Source organism: Typha angustifolia, chromosome 4, assembly GCF_048772165.1.
Source record: "Typha angustifolia cultivar Huaian chromosome 4, ASM4877216v1, whole genome shotgun sequence".
Lineage (NCBI taxonomy): Eukaryota > Viridiplantae > Streptophyta > Magnoliopsida > Poales > Typhaceae > Typha > Typha angustifolia.
Window position 1 is genome coordinate 2,080,280 of NC_133242.1, and position 14,124 is coordinate 2,094,403.

Below are 14,124 nucleotides of genomic sequence, written 5' to 3' on the forward strand. Positions count from 1 at the left end.
TATTATAAGTAGAAATGAAAAATATCTATCGGTGAAACAGGACAAAACTTACCTATATTCTCTTTGCTATCTAGGCCTATGCAATCTAGAGCAAAATCTAACAACAAGTGCCTCACTTTTGGTAACTCCTATTATGCTCTCTTACTATATGGGGAATGCAAATATGCGAATGCACGGATGGCATGGGGAGGCACAGAAACAATGCCAAGATCGGATCTTGTTTTTAGAATCGAATATACTCTGATATCTATTGAGAATAAAACAGAAAAAAGGCCACGTGACCAAATACAGTGGTCCGGCCGGCCACGAGTTCGGCCACTGCCGTTACGACAGAAGCAACCAAACCATAGAGGGTATGGTAGACTTTCTTGCCTGCCTAACCAAATTAACTGCTATCATGCTTTTCTTTGTTACTTCACACACCCTAAACTTGCGTGGAATAACGAGCAGCCCAGCAGAGGAAATGTCAAAAGTGGGAACAGTCTTTATCAAAGTTTTCTTAGATCAGACTCAATTCTTTCTATTGGGTTCCTTTAAAGAGACATAAAGAAAGAAAGAATGCCTTCAATCTATAAGAACTCCCAATTACGAAGGATCTAGGAAGGGCTTACAGCTGCACCAAGTGATATTATCAGATAATAGTTTAACTGACAAAATATAAGTATCCTTTGGAGCACTCCAACTATGAGACAGCACATGCTCTATAAGACTGTAAACCATCGTCAATTCCATACTGCTCAATAAGAAATGTTATCATCTGCTATGACTCTTCCCACTTCTCAACTTTTACCAGCCAGTTTTCTAAAAGAAAGAATAAGAAACAATCATCATCCAAAAGGTGGACAGCAACCAAAAGCACCACAATGCAAAGTTCAAGATGCAGACAACTAGCACTATTCTACTTAATTGCAGAAAAATCTAGCACGCCCCTTGCTATCTCTCCTCAGACTCCAATTAGAAGAAGCATTGAAAGCAAGTGAAGACAAGCCAAAGTGGGGAAGTGGATCCTCTATATCCCTTTGCTCCTTTACTCATCGCTGTCAAATTATACAAACACTCAAAATTAAAGAAGCTTTTATTGATATGATAGCCGAAGTAGATTCTCTGCGGTCTTCGGGACCATAAAACCAATCAAAGCTATGAATTCAATAACCAATCAAAAAACGAAAGGTATCCTACAAGTACAACTTCCTGCAGCCATTATTGTAGACGATCTGGTAATGCGAGAGAAACAATTATTTAAATTAAACTAATATCACGTAGACAACCAACAAGAGACCTTATAACCACTCCTCCCTCTCTCACTCCCCACCACTAAACCCAGAGGGTCAAATAGATTCATAGACACAAGAAGCTATAGGAGTCTATTTGCCATGGACTCCAAGCCCAATGGCTCCACTATCACCGCCGCCGCCACCACCACTTTCACTTCCTCCTCGCCCAAGGGGCAGGTCCTCCTCGGGAAGTATGAGATGGGCCGGCTCTTGGGGCGTGGCACATTCGCCAAGGTCTACCACGCGCGTGCCGTCTCCGACGGCACCGCCGTCGCCGTAAAGGTTCTCGATAAGCCGGAGGTGGTCGGCACCGACATGGGCCCCCGCGTCCTCCGCGAGGTCTCCGCCATGCGCCGCCTCTCCCACCCTAACGTCCTCCACCTCATGGAGGTCATGGCTACAAAGTCCAAGATCTACTTGATCATGGAACTGGCCCCCGGGGGCGACTTGCTCTCCCGGGTCGCCCGTCGGGGCCGCCTCCCTGAGCCGGCCGCGCGCCGGTACTTCCTCCAGCTCATTTCCGCCCTCCGGTACTGCCACGTCCGGGGCGTCGCCCACCGCGACGTGAAGCCGCAGAACCTCCTCCTCGACCGCGAGGGGAATCTCAAGATCTCCGACTTCGGGCTCGCCGCGCTCCCCGACCAGCTCCGCGACGACGGCCGACTGCACACGGCGTGCGGCACGCCAGCGTACACGGCGCCGGAGGTCGTGCGGAGGAAGGGTTACGACGGGTCGAAGGCCGACGCGTGGTCGTGCGGCGTCATCCTCTTTGTGCTCCTCGCCGGATTTCTCCCCTTCGACGATGCGAACATAGCTGTCATGTATAGGAAAATCCACAAGAGGGAGTACGAGTTCCCGCCATGGATCACAAACACCGCGAGGAGATTAATTTCTCGGCTTCTCGATCCAAATCCAGATAGTAGACTCACCATAGAAGGCTTAGCCGAGCACCCGTGGTTCAAGAGGTCGCTTAGCTTAGACTCTCAGCTGAGTCTAATGGACTTACCACCTCCGCGAGATGCGCAGTTCGAGACAACCACTTGTAACGCTTTCCATATCATATCACTATCATCAGGGTTGGATCTATCAGGGCTGTTCGATGGAGCAAAGAGAAGGGAGCAAAGATTCACGTCCAAGGAGTCGGTTGAGAGAATCATGACGAGAGTGGAGGAGATCGGAGCAAGGTTGGGTTATTTTGTACAGCGAAAGAAGAGCGTTTCTTTTGGGTTGAACAGATGGGGGACGGCGCTGACCGTCGAGGTGTCGGAGGTGGCGCCGCCGCTGCTGCTGGTGGAATTGAGGGTGGAGGGTGGGGAAGGAGATGACGGCGACGGGTTCGGCTGGGAAGAATTGAAGTCGGAGCTGGGGGACATTGTTTTAGCTTGGGATGGAAGCGAAGATTTATGAGGGGGTTCGTTTCCATCCGCCATGTTGTAAGCTAGTCGATCGATTGTAAGGTGGAGGTGTATGTCTTTTTGAGTAGTGAGTGCTAACGTAGTTCTTTTAGGTAGAGTAATTAGCTAACCGGGGTTTCCAGTAAGATATTTGTCTTATTTTAGTGTGTGCAGATGTAAAAATGTTTTGGGCACTAATCTTTGTTAATAGAATTAATGTAGCCTCCTCTGCATTATTTTCCGTTGAGGGTTGTTAAGAACCCAGTGATCTCTCGCTGGCAAGAAGCATGATTGTCGTTGATAGATAGACAGATACCATGAACCAGAAAGAATCCATGAACCAAAACTGCCGAAGGATAACCGGTGGGCTAACATACCAGTTGCTGCTATATGTTTTTTTAACTTACCTATGATATAACAAAGAGATCCCTATGATACCAGTGGCTATATATGAAGTTATTCTTAATTATCATTTAAGTTGTGCATTTATAACGAAAAGAGAGTAGTGTCAGGCCAATCACACTCCGACCAGTGGTTCCCCCTCTCGCTCGCACGATGTGGTTATCTTTTCTTCCAACAAAGCAAGAAGTCCTATAATTTTGCCTCCATCACTCATCCTGTACTTAGGTGGGCTCAACCACGTTTGTCCTTCCTTATGAATAAATAGAATCAATGGGGAGCAATCAGCAATCGTAAAAATTCTTAGACTTCATCATTACCGCAACTAAAATTGTATGAATATCCGGAGAATGTTCTTGTTAGAGTGGCAGGTTAGTTAAGTGATATTACTTTAAAAACCATTACTAATTTTGAAGCATAGTTGCCTTATGTTTTGTCCGACACATACCAAAGTGGTCATCACAATCTCGACACATTGTTCTCAATTCAAATTCCTTCCAAGTACATCAAGAAAAGAAAGTAAACCTTTTTTTTTTTGAGAAATGAGAAAAGAGAATAAACTTACACAAGCTGCAGCTAATATAGCAATGGCCAATCAGAATAGATGATATTAATAGACTAAGAGTCATAATTAAAGAGGTGAGAGCAGAAAGAATACAACATTCAGCATCCATAATAAGTAAGATTTCTTGCAATGCAAGTTGAACTCACAAAATCAATGTTAAGGCACTTCCAGAGTCTTTTCATACCTGGTTTTGCTTCTGGTGTTCAGAATCTTTGGGATCCCAGACAGCAGAACTCCATGGCATAGAGGCTGTTGGTCCTCCAGGGCCTCCACAGATCCTTTTCTGAAGATGTTCCAAGCTGGCAACTCTTTGCATTGAAGCAGTTCTCGCCATCTTCCCACCAGCCACAGTATCATGGACGGCATCCTCAACTGGTGCAGATGAAGCTATTTCTGCAATGCAAGTATTTATTCTCTGGTCATGGGGTGCAATCTGGAAGAAATGGTTTGGATCATCTTGGATAGGTACAGCAGCATCAGGAGTTGCAGCACTGGGGCTACCAGAGAAGGAGGGCATGCTGATGGTCGACATATCCGGTATTGCCGGGAACAATGAACTGGCACCAGTTACTCTCTTTACGGTCTCCTCCGCCATCTTTACCTGAACATCCAGATATTAGTTTGCCGAGGTATTCAGTTGTCATCTATACTCTCTTTACACATGCTAAAAAGTCTTTCACAAATAAAAAACAGTGTATATTAAGAATAGATTTGAGCATCCACTTTGAAATTTAATGACGTCTTGATTGTTCAAAATTTAGTGAGCAGCAGGTCACAATATATTGATTGAACATAACTAACAGACTGATTCTTCATACCCTGCAGTAACTGACATAAGCAAGTAATTAAATATATTACATTTCTTGTGCTTCCAGATCACAGTATACTGTGCCAAGCAAAGCAACATCAAAAGTAATACGGTCTTCTAATTTTTAGGCCACATCAATGTTCAGTTGCATTCAACCTCCTGAGCATATGTAACAACCCAACCATCATCGACAGAGTCTTTTGTAGACTGCAAGATTTACAAGGCTGTTGTGTTACCATTGATACCTTCAATAACTCTTAATAAGTTTTGCAACTTCATATCAACACATTTGTGATTAGAAATCAAAGAACCACATTATTAAGGTCAGAAAAAGAGGCAAGCATGCATCCATGTGGAACATTATTGTGAGCTGCCTAGTACTTCCAGACCAGCTACTAAGTTTTCTCATTCATGATCAGATAAACTGTCTGTTTTTCAGCATCAGTCAGGCTCCAATTCTTCTTTGCCATCTCTGGTGGTTATAACACCCTTTTGTGTTGGTCCAAAATGTCCCAAAATACTATAAAATGAGACAACAGCAGAAAGTAGGAAAATTTAGGAAAACCAAGTCAAATATATTTCTCTGTATGAGATGGTTTCAACTAGTTTTATAAAAGCTCTAAAAGTTACCAGGTTTAAACTGATTAAAATTTGTATGTACATATGCTTCCTAATAAAAACATGTTTACAGTCAAAAACAGTGAAGGAAAAGGATCACAGAGAGATCCATCTTGCCCCGTCTAGACAATTTGACCAGTTGACTGTGATTATCATCAAAACTGAAGTTAATATAAATGTCAATTTAGATTTTCTATAACACTAGATGTTTGCATATGCAGAGCTCAGTTTCAAGGGATCTTATTCATGCATACAGGAAAGCATAATCAAGTGATGTAAAAAAATAAAGCATCTTTCCAAAACTTTATCTGGAGGTTCCAAGGTGGAGTGAAGTGGTCTAGCTTGGGCAGCAGCATACCTTGGCTCTCATGGTCTCAACATCTGCTTTTAGTACTCTGTTGTCAACAGCAGCATCATTGTACTTCTGATTTATGTCAGTGAGACGCTTTAATAGGGATGAGTTTTCAACTCTTAATTGTGAAACCTACAAAGGAATATGTAGTTGAGGCCTGGAAAGTGAAGTTATACTATTCAAATCAGATGTATAAACAAAGATTAATGAGATTATACCTGTGCCTCAAGCTCACTTAGGTGAGCTTGCTTTCTTCTTCGTGAGCGTCTTGCTGATTCTCGATTTGAGAGCATCCTTGGGGAAAAGGAGAGGAATAAATTGACAGACAAATCAAAATTGGCCTTAACTATTTTGAATAAGCTTAAAAAATGAATTGCTAGAGCGGATCTCAGAAAACTTTAAAACGCTAAAGCATATAATAAAATGCTGAATTTATCTTAAACCCAAAAGGCTGATAGGAGAAAATAGAATTTAAGCTAGCTAACTAATCACTTGTTTCTGATACAGTGTGCTTGATACCAGTATATATTAATTTATGCTAAAAGATAAAGCAAGGCAAGATCTCTTAAAATATGCATATGCAAAGAGAAGTATTTCTAGACCTAGCAAACTACTACAAAGAGGGCTCACCTTCTCACTCGTTTTGCATCCGCTGGGTCCATGTTTTCTGTGTTTTCTGTTTCTCCTTCAAGATCATCATCATCTGATTGATCCCTTGAAGAACTACTCGTAGCTGGCTTTCCTGAATGACCTGAATTTTGCAAGATAAGTGGATCTAGACCTCCAATTGGTCCACCACCTACCTTATTTTGTTGGTTAGAACTATTTTCTCATTATTTCTCTACAGATGCAAATGTGAAAAACAATTGAATGGCAAATCAAATGATGGGATTGCCAACAAATGATTGATAATTTACAAGAAGCACATTTACTCTGTAGCGATATACACATAAAAGTATCTTCTGAATAGGTTACAACTAGCAGGCTAGGAGCAACAACCCAGCTAATTACAGAATAAAGAAATATTTAGCAACAAATTCTTTTTATATTCATGCAAAGAGAAAAAGTTTCTTATTCATGAATTTCAGCAAAAGACACAACAGACAAATGTAAAAGATGCAACTAAATACTGCATAGCAGAAAGATTTGATGACACATGGAGAAATGCAAATTTTATGTGTAACATTATCTGGTATAGACTAGTAGCTTCCTATGGGATTTCCATGATATGTTTATACTTTATCATGGAGCAACCAAAACAAATAATTTAGACCTAGATTGGTAAATCTGATGTAGACAATGGAATGTTTTCAATGTGAATCATGGTAAATCAATAAATCATTAATGCCATGGTTTAGAATGCCTAGTTTAATTAGTCTCTTATTGAATGTCGCATGATGTATACTTTATTTTGCTGCTAGATTACATGTTTTCCAGTAAACCTACGGTAATCTATAAAAAATATTGCATTTAATTCCATCACCATTAAGGTCAGAAAGTCAGCCATCAGTAGCATCCATGGACCCACATTTCAAATAAGTTATTTAGTAGTTGAGGAAAAATATATGCTCAAAATGCAAAGACACTTCCAAAAGAAACCCTGTTTTTACCGTCTTTCTACTAGAGAGGAAAAAGAGACTTCGTTCAAGGTTCAACGAGATTCTGCAGTGCTCCAGGTAAGAAAATGATGACACTACATAAATTCTATGCACAGCTAGAATCAAAGTCAGTGCAAAGGATGTGACTATGGAACATCAATACCTCTAGCAGAAGTTTGGGATACTACTTGTGAAGCATCTGAAGTCTGTGAGTTGGTGTCAGCTAAGGAAGAAGTTTCTTGGGGTTTGACACCAGAACCCTGCATATAAGTACACATATTTCAGAAAACCACTACAAAACATTCTATATTTTCAATCTATTGCTACTACAAAAGTACTCCTTTCGCAATAACAAGTTGATATATCACAATTAAAACCTAATAAATAATTTTTGTACCATCTTCCCCCAAACAAAATCCAACCCTACCCCGACAGAGAAAAGAAATAGCTAGAAACACGGATGCAGTACTAACAGACAACAACATGCGTAGGAATTAGGAACTAAATCAGCAAATCAGGGATTGCAAGATATACCCTCGAAATGGCAACAGCCGCGCAGAACATATCAAGCTTCTGCTTCAGAAGCGCCGCATACTCCCCAGGGTCGACGTCAGTCTTCACCACATCCAACGGCTGCGAATGAGGGCCTGCAGCGGCGACAACCGGCATGGGCGCCTTAATCTCAAGTCCTCCATCATCCCCCCCTATTCTCCCCTCCAATCTACCTCCAGAACCAGAAGAATTCGGAGTCACGACAGAGACAGGAACACCAGCAACACCTGGCCTAATGCTAGAACTCGGATTACATCTAGGGTTAGGGTTCGGATTGGCAGGTTCCACCGGCGGCGAAGGAGCGCCGGGCACGGCCGACTCCTCGAGAAACTTCTGGAAGTACCATTCGGATGGGCTCCGGTTCAGCGATCCATGCGCCTCGTCGGATCCGGCAGCGCCTACGCCGGCGACCGCGGGCTGCGCCGCCGAGCCTGGTGGAGGCACCCAGAAAGGATCGGAGATCTCTTCGACCGAGAAGACCCTCTCCATCCCTCCCTCCTCTTTCATCTCTTTCTCTAGATTGGGGCAAGAAAAGGGTCTGCGGGAAGAGGTGAAGAACAGAATCGTGATAGAATAGTCTACGGAGAAGGAAGCTCCTCTCTGGAACACGAATAGTTGATCTCCTCCATCATTTTTCTTTCCTTTTCAATTTTTTTCTTAGAACATTTGCAATTAGCGCCCAATATTAAAGCGATATTGTGATTCACGCCTTATCTCTATTCACAAATAATTTCTTTATTTTTCTTTTTCTTTCTGGCTAAACTTTATTTTCCGTTAGTTACCCTCTCTTTTTGCGTGCATTCTAATAAAAATATATAATATTCAATTACTTCAGTTTCGTAACATCAAATAGTGCACTTTTAAGCTTGAGGATATATCTTCAATGGAGGATTCCTTCCCACTCTCATAAAAATAGGGTTTAAATGTAAATTAATCTTTCCGTATTTGAGTCAACTATTTATTTGAGTCAACTAATTTAGATGTTCTTTAGGCGCGTGGGGGGCGGGGGAACTTTTAAGTTTGAACAACGTATTGATAGAAAATCATTATTTCGATGAGAAAAAACGTGTGAACAATTAGTAGACGTAATCCTTCTTTAAAAAAAAAAATGTGTACACTTGATATACTTATGTGACACTCAACTGCCAATAAAGTGTTATAAAATCTAAATTGTATATTTTATCATTTACCCCCCTCTTTTATATTTAACTTTCATTTCCCCTTTTTTTTCTCCTCTCTAATTGGTCTGAACTTGATAAGGTTTAATTAGACATGTAATCAAATTGAACTTTATTTTATATTTATTATATATATATATATATAATCGAGCTGGTCTATACTCAAGCTTGCCTTAGAGATTCATTTTTAGGTTGATATAATTAATATCGTTTCAATTTCGAATTAAACTTTTATTCTGAAAAATGGAAAAGATTTTATAATTTAACTTTCCCCGTTAAAAAAACTAATGAGAGCCCAAAAACTAAAAAAAATTAAGTAGGAACAAATACATCCATATAGAGAACTTCTCTCGTCTCCGGTTTATTTCTTTCTCTAATTCTCCCGTTTCTTTCTTTCTCTAAGTTTAGTTGAAGTCTAAGTTTGAGTGTATAAGAACTTTGGCTAATAATATTAAAAAAATTCAGGTTAGAATTGGTAGGAGAATAATACCGATCATATCGGATCACATCAAAGAGAGATTGGATGCAATGGATTGAGTCTAATTATTTTATTTGATTATTTAGTTTAGTTAGGATCTTAGTAAGTTAGAATTTTATTTAATTAGCTAAATTTAGCTCCGCGAAAATATTCGTAAAATATTTTACAGATATTCGAATAATATCAAATTAGTTGGATAAGATTGCCAACCTCATATCTACAGCTTTGGTATTCATGACTTCTCTAGATTCGGAATCTATCTGCGATAAAATGAATGATTTATTCGAGAAGATAAGGAAGACTGATTCAGTTGGTTTGTTAGAGTTTTAACTTAGTTGTTTTGGTCTGAGCTATAAATATGTGAAGGAAACCCTAATTAAAGTTTAAAAATCTAATATTTGAAATTGACATTGTGTCTTTATCTCTTTCTTAATTGTTTCTAGCTATTAGCTCTCTCTCATCCCCTTTCTTCTACCACGTAAGTCTTTGGTCGGCTTCCTTTAACTCCTAATTTCTCTCTTCTATAACAATTTCTCTCCCTTCACACTAGGAATTTAACCTATTTAGTCATTGAAGAACTATTAAGCTAAGATTTAATTGACCTTCGACTACTGTTTAATCGATATCTTAAAATCTAACCGTCCAAATCCTATGATTTTAGATTCATTAGAAAGCTCTTTTCGAAAACGACAACATATCAAAAATTCATAAAGATCTATCGGTTTGATTGTTTGCAGATTCTCTAAAAAATTACAAGCTTAATTAAGTCAAACTGTTTCGGATCGGATCAGATTGGTTCAATTTCACAACAAGGAGAAGATATAAAAAATCTCTACTATTCATATTATCGTACGTGGATGGATAAAAATACAACGATCAAAGCATTTAATTAGTTAATTTATTTGACTAATTAAAATAAATATGAAACTCCATCCTCGAATTGTGGTAGCGGTCAACGTAATTGGACAGTGCAGCAAACTAGACACTGCCAATAGAAAATTCTCTATATATTATAAAAGTTTAGTATCTGTTATGTATCTACCGAGGGAGGGTCTTTTCTGTAGTAGGTGTGCTCCGTTCTCTCATCTCCCCCATCCACCCCACCCCTATCTCTCTCCTCTTCATTTCCCTTTCTCTACTTTTGTACCTATCACCCTGTCATTTCCCTTTCGATTGACTGCACTCCTCCTAGGAGTTAGCTCCACCTCCTCCTCTCAATCTGCCATTCTTCTTGTTGTTGTCCGATTGTTCGCCTTTCTCTTTCCTCTCTGGCGAGAGTCACATATTGTCTAGCTCACATAGTCTGTTAGGTGGTGATTTACTTTAGTTTTTTTTTTCTTGCAGATTACACTACTTCAAGATCTACTTGAAATTAAAAAGAAACTTAAGCTAGCTAATATGTTATGTTTAAATGTGTTTGGTCTTCCTCATTCATATCTTGTACGCCTTTAAGATTCGATACTATATCTTTTTTTACTGATAGTGCCGCTAAAGAAGCTCTTCAAAATATCTCCTCTTTCGTGTTCAATAATTCATCCCTCTACTTGCTTTGCTTTCCTTACAAATGAAATGAAATTTACCATGTGTTTCTTGTGAGGTTGTACTATACTAATAGATCTAAGACTTTTCACCAATACTTTTAGTATCCGGAAGATCTGCCTTGGAGGGGGACAGATCTCAAAGCCTCTATCCCCTAACCTTAGAACTGGTTCTTACATTTAGCACAGAGTGAGAAGAGGTCGAGGGGTCCCCCTCGCCACTTCAATTTACACCACTTTCAATTCATTTTGGTCCACCTATCAAAACTCCGCTTACAATCTCAAGAACTAACACCAGAACTCGCAGAAGATCAAAAATCAACTAAACCATATAACAAAAGTAACATCCAAGTTGCTCAACAGTAAACCAACATAACAGCAGAATATTTCAGCTCCATATCATGCCTTACTCAACAACATTACATTACACCCATATACAAACAAACCCCAGCACCAGAAATAGTCTGCAGCCAGATCTCCCCAACCTACTAATCATTAGACAGTAGCTGCTCCGTTTTTCTCAAGAACTCCTCCTTCCTGCAGTCCAGCTCAAAGTGAAGATAAAGCTTCATCTTACTACCGTATAAAGCTCTTAAGTCACTGCCGTAGTCCAGGCTTGGTAAATATTTTTCATCACCTTATTATACCTTCCTATCCTCTTATTGCAACATCAAACATCACTTGATCTTTTAGATTTCACCGGCATCTCTATCTGCTCACAATCAACAAGCAAATGTTTCACCTACTATCCCACCTGCCGTATGTCCACACTTTACTCTGACATATTTGGTTAAACAGTACGTATGAGGTTGCATGAGCAGAGTAAAAACAAGGCACTTTGAACTTCACCTAGACAGTTGTGAGTTAGAAACAAATATCCATCACATGTACAATACCTTCAGAAAAAGATGGGCTTTACCTTTCATCCGGGCATCTATCACTAATCCTAAGAATGGATTTTGTCCATAAAAAACCTCAATACTTTGTCAGCTCTTGAATCCAAGTTTTCTTGTTGACAATGAAATTTTACCTACCTCAAGAGTATGACCTTCCTTAAACCTACAGTACAGCATCAGCATCCAAAGTAGTCGATCCTAATTCTATGGTGATATAAATAGATCACAGCTCCCAATAATTTAAAAAAGAAAAGCACAAACCCGATCAACAAGCAAAAAGGATACACACACTAATTTTTTTTAAAAAAAATCAACCGTTATTTTTTTTAACGATAGGCCAACGGTTGCATTTGATTTCGAACTAAGGGGTTAAATACTTAAGTTGAAAATTTAAATAAATTACGTGTGATTTTCCATGAGAATAATAATGAAACAGTTGTCATGATCTCATCCAACTACTGAAGGCCCAAGTGTCAATAAAGTGCAAAAGAAGATTCTCCAATCAAGAAATCTGAATCCTGTCAAGAAATTGACCTCTATGGTGGTGGAGCAACCGACCATCCTCCTCTCATGACATGTGCTCTACTCCATTAATATACTAACATGATGCAAACCTTCGCTGGATCATCCATTGCATGTCCAACGTGGGCCCATGGGCCCTTAGGCCCACCCACATGAGCTGTTCCCCCCTGATCCAACGGTATCGATACAGCGGGGCTGCCTTCCGGTAAATCTCAACCGCCCGATCCAAACCGGCCGGCCCAGTCTGTCCCGGACGAAGCCGGCAGGCCTCTCATGGGTGCTTCTCCTCAACCGAACCGGCCCGGTTGTCAAGTATACCCTCACATCATAAATTCTTATTATGATCTTTTCTTTTCCCATTTTTGCCACTGAAATTATTTAGATTTTTTTAAATTGCCATTAGTGGTTAGTTTTTGGCATAATATTCCTAATAAATAGTTGTTCAAGTGAACAAAAACATATAAACGACTAAAAATATAAATACTTTTTCCCTGGTAGAAACTATAACCATTTTAAATAATATAGTGATTAGTTAGATTTAACCGAAAAGATGGCATTTTTCAAAGGATTTATAATATTTTAAAAAATGCGGTGGCAATTATGATATTTTGGAAACAATTCAGGTGTAATTATGTGAACCTCACAGCATTATAGAGCTTATAAAGCAACACATCTTAAGACACACACCTCACACAAGAAGCTCTCATTCTCTCACCATTTCCTGCTTACATCTCTAGATCTTCTTTGACGAAAATCTATTACGCCAAATGGACGGCAGAGCGAGGTGCGTGAACGACGACGATAGCCTTAAGGCGACCGAGCTGACACTGGGGTTGCCCGGCGGCGATGCGCCGAGAAGCAACAAACGTTCGCTCCAAGACGCAGAAGAGGAGTCGCCGGCGTCATCGGAGAACGGCCAAGAAACTGCTCCTGCGGCTAAGTAAGTCATACAGAGATGAGCAATCTGAGACTAAGTGTATTTAAACTTTGGGTTGTTATTGATAGAATGATAGATGTATGTGTTATTATGGCAGGGCACAAGTTGTTGGATGGCCACCAATTAGATCTTATAGGAAGAATAATTTCCACGCAAGCAAGACAGGGGCAGATGCCACGAGATTGTACGTGAAAGCTAGCATGGATGGAGCTCCTTACTTGAGAAAGATCGATTTAAAGGTCTACAAGGGTTACAGAGAACTTAGAGATGCCTTGGATGGCATGTTCAAGTGCTTCTCAGGGATGGATGCCTCCAATGATTCACAGTTTACTGTTACATTTGAAGACAGAGACGGAGATCTGATGATGGTCGGAGATGTACCATGGGAGTAAGTATATCTTTCTCTAAGTTTTTGTTTTCTCTTTGGTGGGGTTAAATTTACTGTTTACCTTATCCATAGAGATAGTTTAGATAAGGTCACATTTTGATATAAGCTCTATGGAATATAAGTGCTTTAAGTTAAAATCGGATAAAGCTAGAAGGAGGTAAAATATAGTTTGTATTCTCTCTCTTTCGCTTTTTCTGCTAACTTCATGAGTGCCGCGTTGTAATTCGATTTTCTCTCTCTCAGAATGTTCACTGTCTCTTGCAAGAGGCTAAGGATAATGAGAGGATCTGAAGCAAGAGGCTTAGGAGCAACACCATGAAAGGATCAGATGTATGCGCTCATGCACAGAAGAGACCAAGAGATCGCTTCCTCTTTTTTTTGCTTGGATTCTCCAAGTTTATAAGTTCGATCTCTCAAGACGACCAGTTCATCAATACCGGCTCCGTCAAACCTAAAAGGAAAAAAAAAGAAGAAGCAAAAGTTAAGCATGTAAATATTTCTATTGATCTTGTCATCTTGACATTTTTCCCTCTTGTTATTACCTCACGCATATGTAGACCAAATCCAGCATGCAACTGTACAAAAGGGGAAAGAATTTATACGAAAATATGCTTCGTCTTTCTTATG

General features: G+C 40.0%; 3 protein-coding genes across 3 annotated transcripts; 2 read left to right on the forward strand and 1 right to left on the reverse strand.

The window, feature by feature from the left end:
- The first annotated feature begins 1,257 nt into the window (after positions 1–1,257).
- Positions 1,258–2,885, forward strand: LOC140759029 (CBL-interacting protein kinase 7-like). The gene has a single exon (XM_073095479.1). It carries the CDS (start codon positions 1,374–1,376, stop codon positions 2,679–2,681), a length of 1,308 nt encoding a protein of 435 aa, XP_072951580.1. The 5' UTR covers positions 1,258–1,373; the 3' UTR covers positions 2,682–2,885.
- Positions 2,886–3,649: 764 nt separating this feature from the next.
- LOC140759368 (bZIP transcription factor RISBZ2-like) lies at positions 3,650–8,182 on the reverse strand. Its single transcript, XM_073095911.1, has 6 exons — positions 7,543–8,182; positions 7,172–7,268; positions 6,041–6,209; positions 5,629–5,704; positions 5,417–5,542; positions 3,650–4,233 (listed from the first exon to the last, which is right to left on the reverse strand). The coding sequence occupies exons 1-6, from the start codon at positions 8,065–8,067 to the stop codon at positions 3,811–3,813; spliced, it is 1,416 nt and encodes a 471-aa protein (XP_072952012.1). The 5' UTR covers positions 8,068–8,182; the 3' UTR covers positions 3,650–3,810.
- Positions 8,183–12,871: 4,689 nt separating this feature from the next.
- LOC140759735 (auxin-induced protein 22D-like) lies at positions 12,872–14,122 on the forward strand. Its single transcript, XM_073096372.1, has 3 exons — positions 12,872–13,112; positions 13,207–13,497; positions 13,741–14,122. Exons 1-3 carry the CDS (start codon positions 12,940–12,942, stop codon positions 13,814–13,816), a joined length of 540 nt encoding a protein of 179 aa, XP_072952473.1. The 5' UTR covers positions 12,872–12,939; the 3' UTR covers positions 13,817–14,122.
- Positions 14,123–14,124: the final 2 nt, after the last annotated feature.

Bases quoted from the DNA above. Each gene is read 5' to 3' on its own strand.
- LOC140759735 (XM_073096372.1), top strand. From the start codon at position 12,940: ATGGACGGCAGAGCGAGGTGCGTGAACGACGACGATAGCCTTAAGGCG. The intron at 13,113-13,206 runs GTAAGTCATACA...TTATTATGGCAG, and splicing joins GAAACTGCTCCTGCGGCTAA to GGCACAAGTTGTTGGATGGC. The intron at 13,498-13,740 runs GTAAGTATATCT...TCTCTCTCTCAG, and splicing joins GTCGGAGATGTACCATGGGA to AATGTTCACTGTCTCTTGCA.
- LOC140759029 (XM_073095479.1), top strand. From the start codon at position 1,374: ATGGACTCCAAGCCCAATGGCTCCACTATCACCGCCGCCGCCACCACC.
- LOC140759368 (XM_073095911.1), bottom strand. From the start codon at position 8,067: ATGAAAGAGGAGGGAGGGATGGAGAGGGTCTTCTCGGTCGAAGAGATC. The intron at 7,269-7,542 runs GTATATCTTGCA...ACTTATATGCAG, and splicing joins CGGCTGTTGCCATTTCGAGG to GGTTCTGGTGTCAAACCCCA. The intron at 4,234-5,416 runs GTATGCTGCTGC...CTGGATGTTCAG, and splicing joins TTGAGACCATGAGAGCCAAG to GTAAAGATGGCGGAGGAGAC.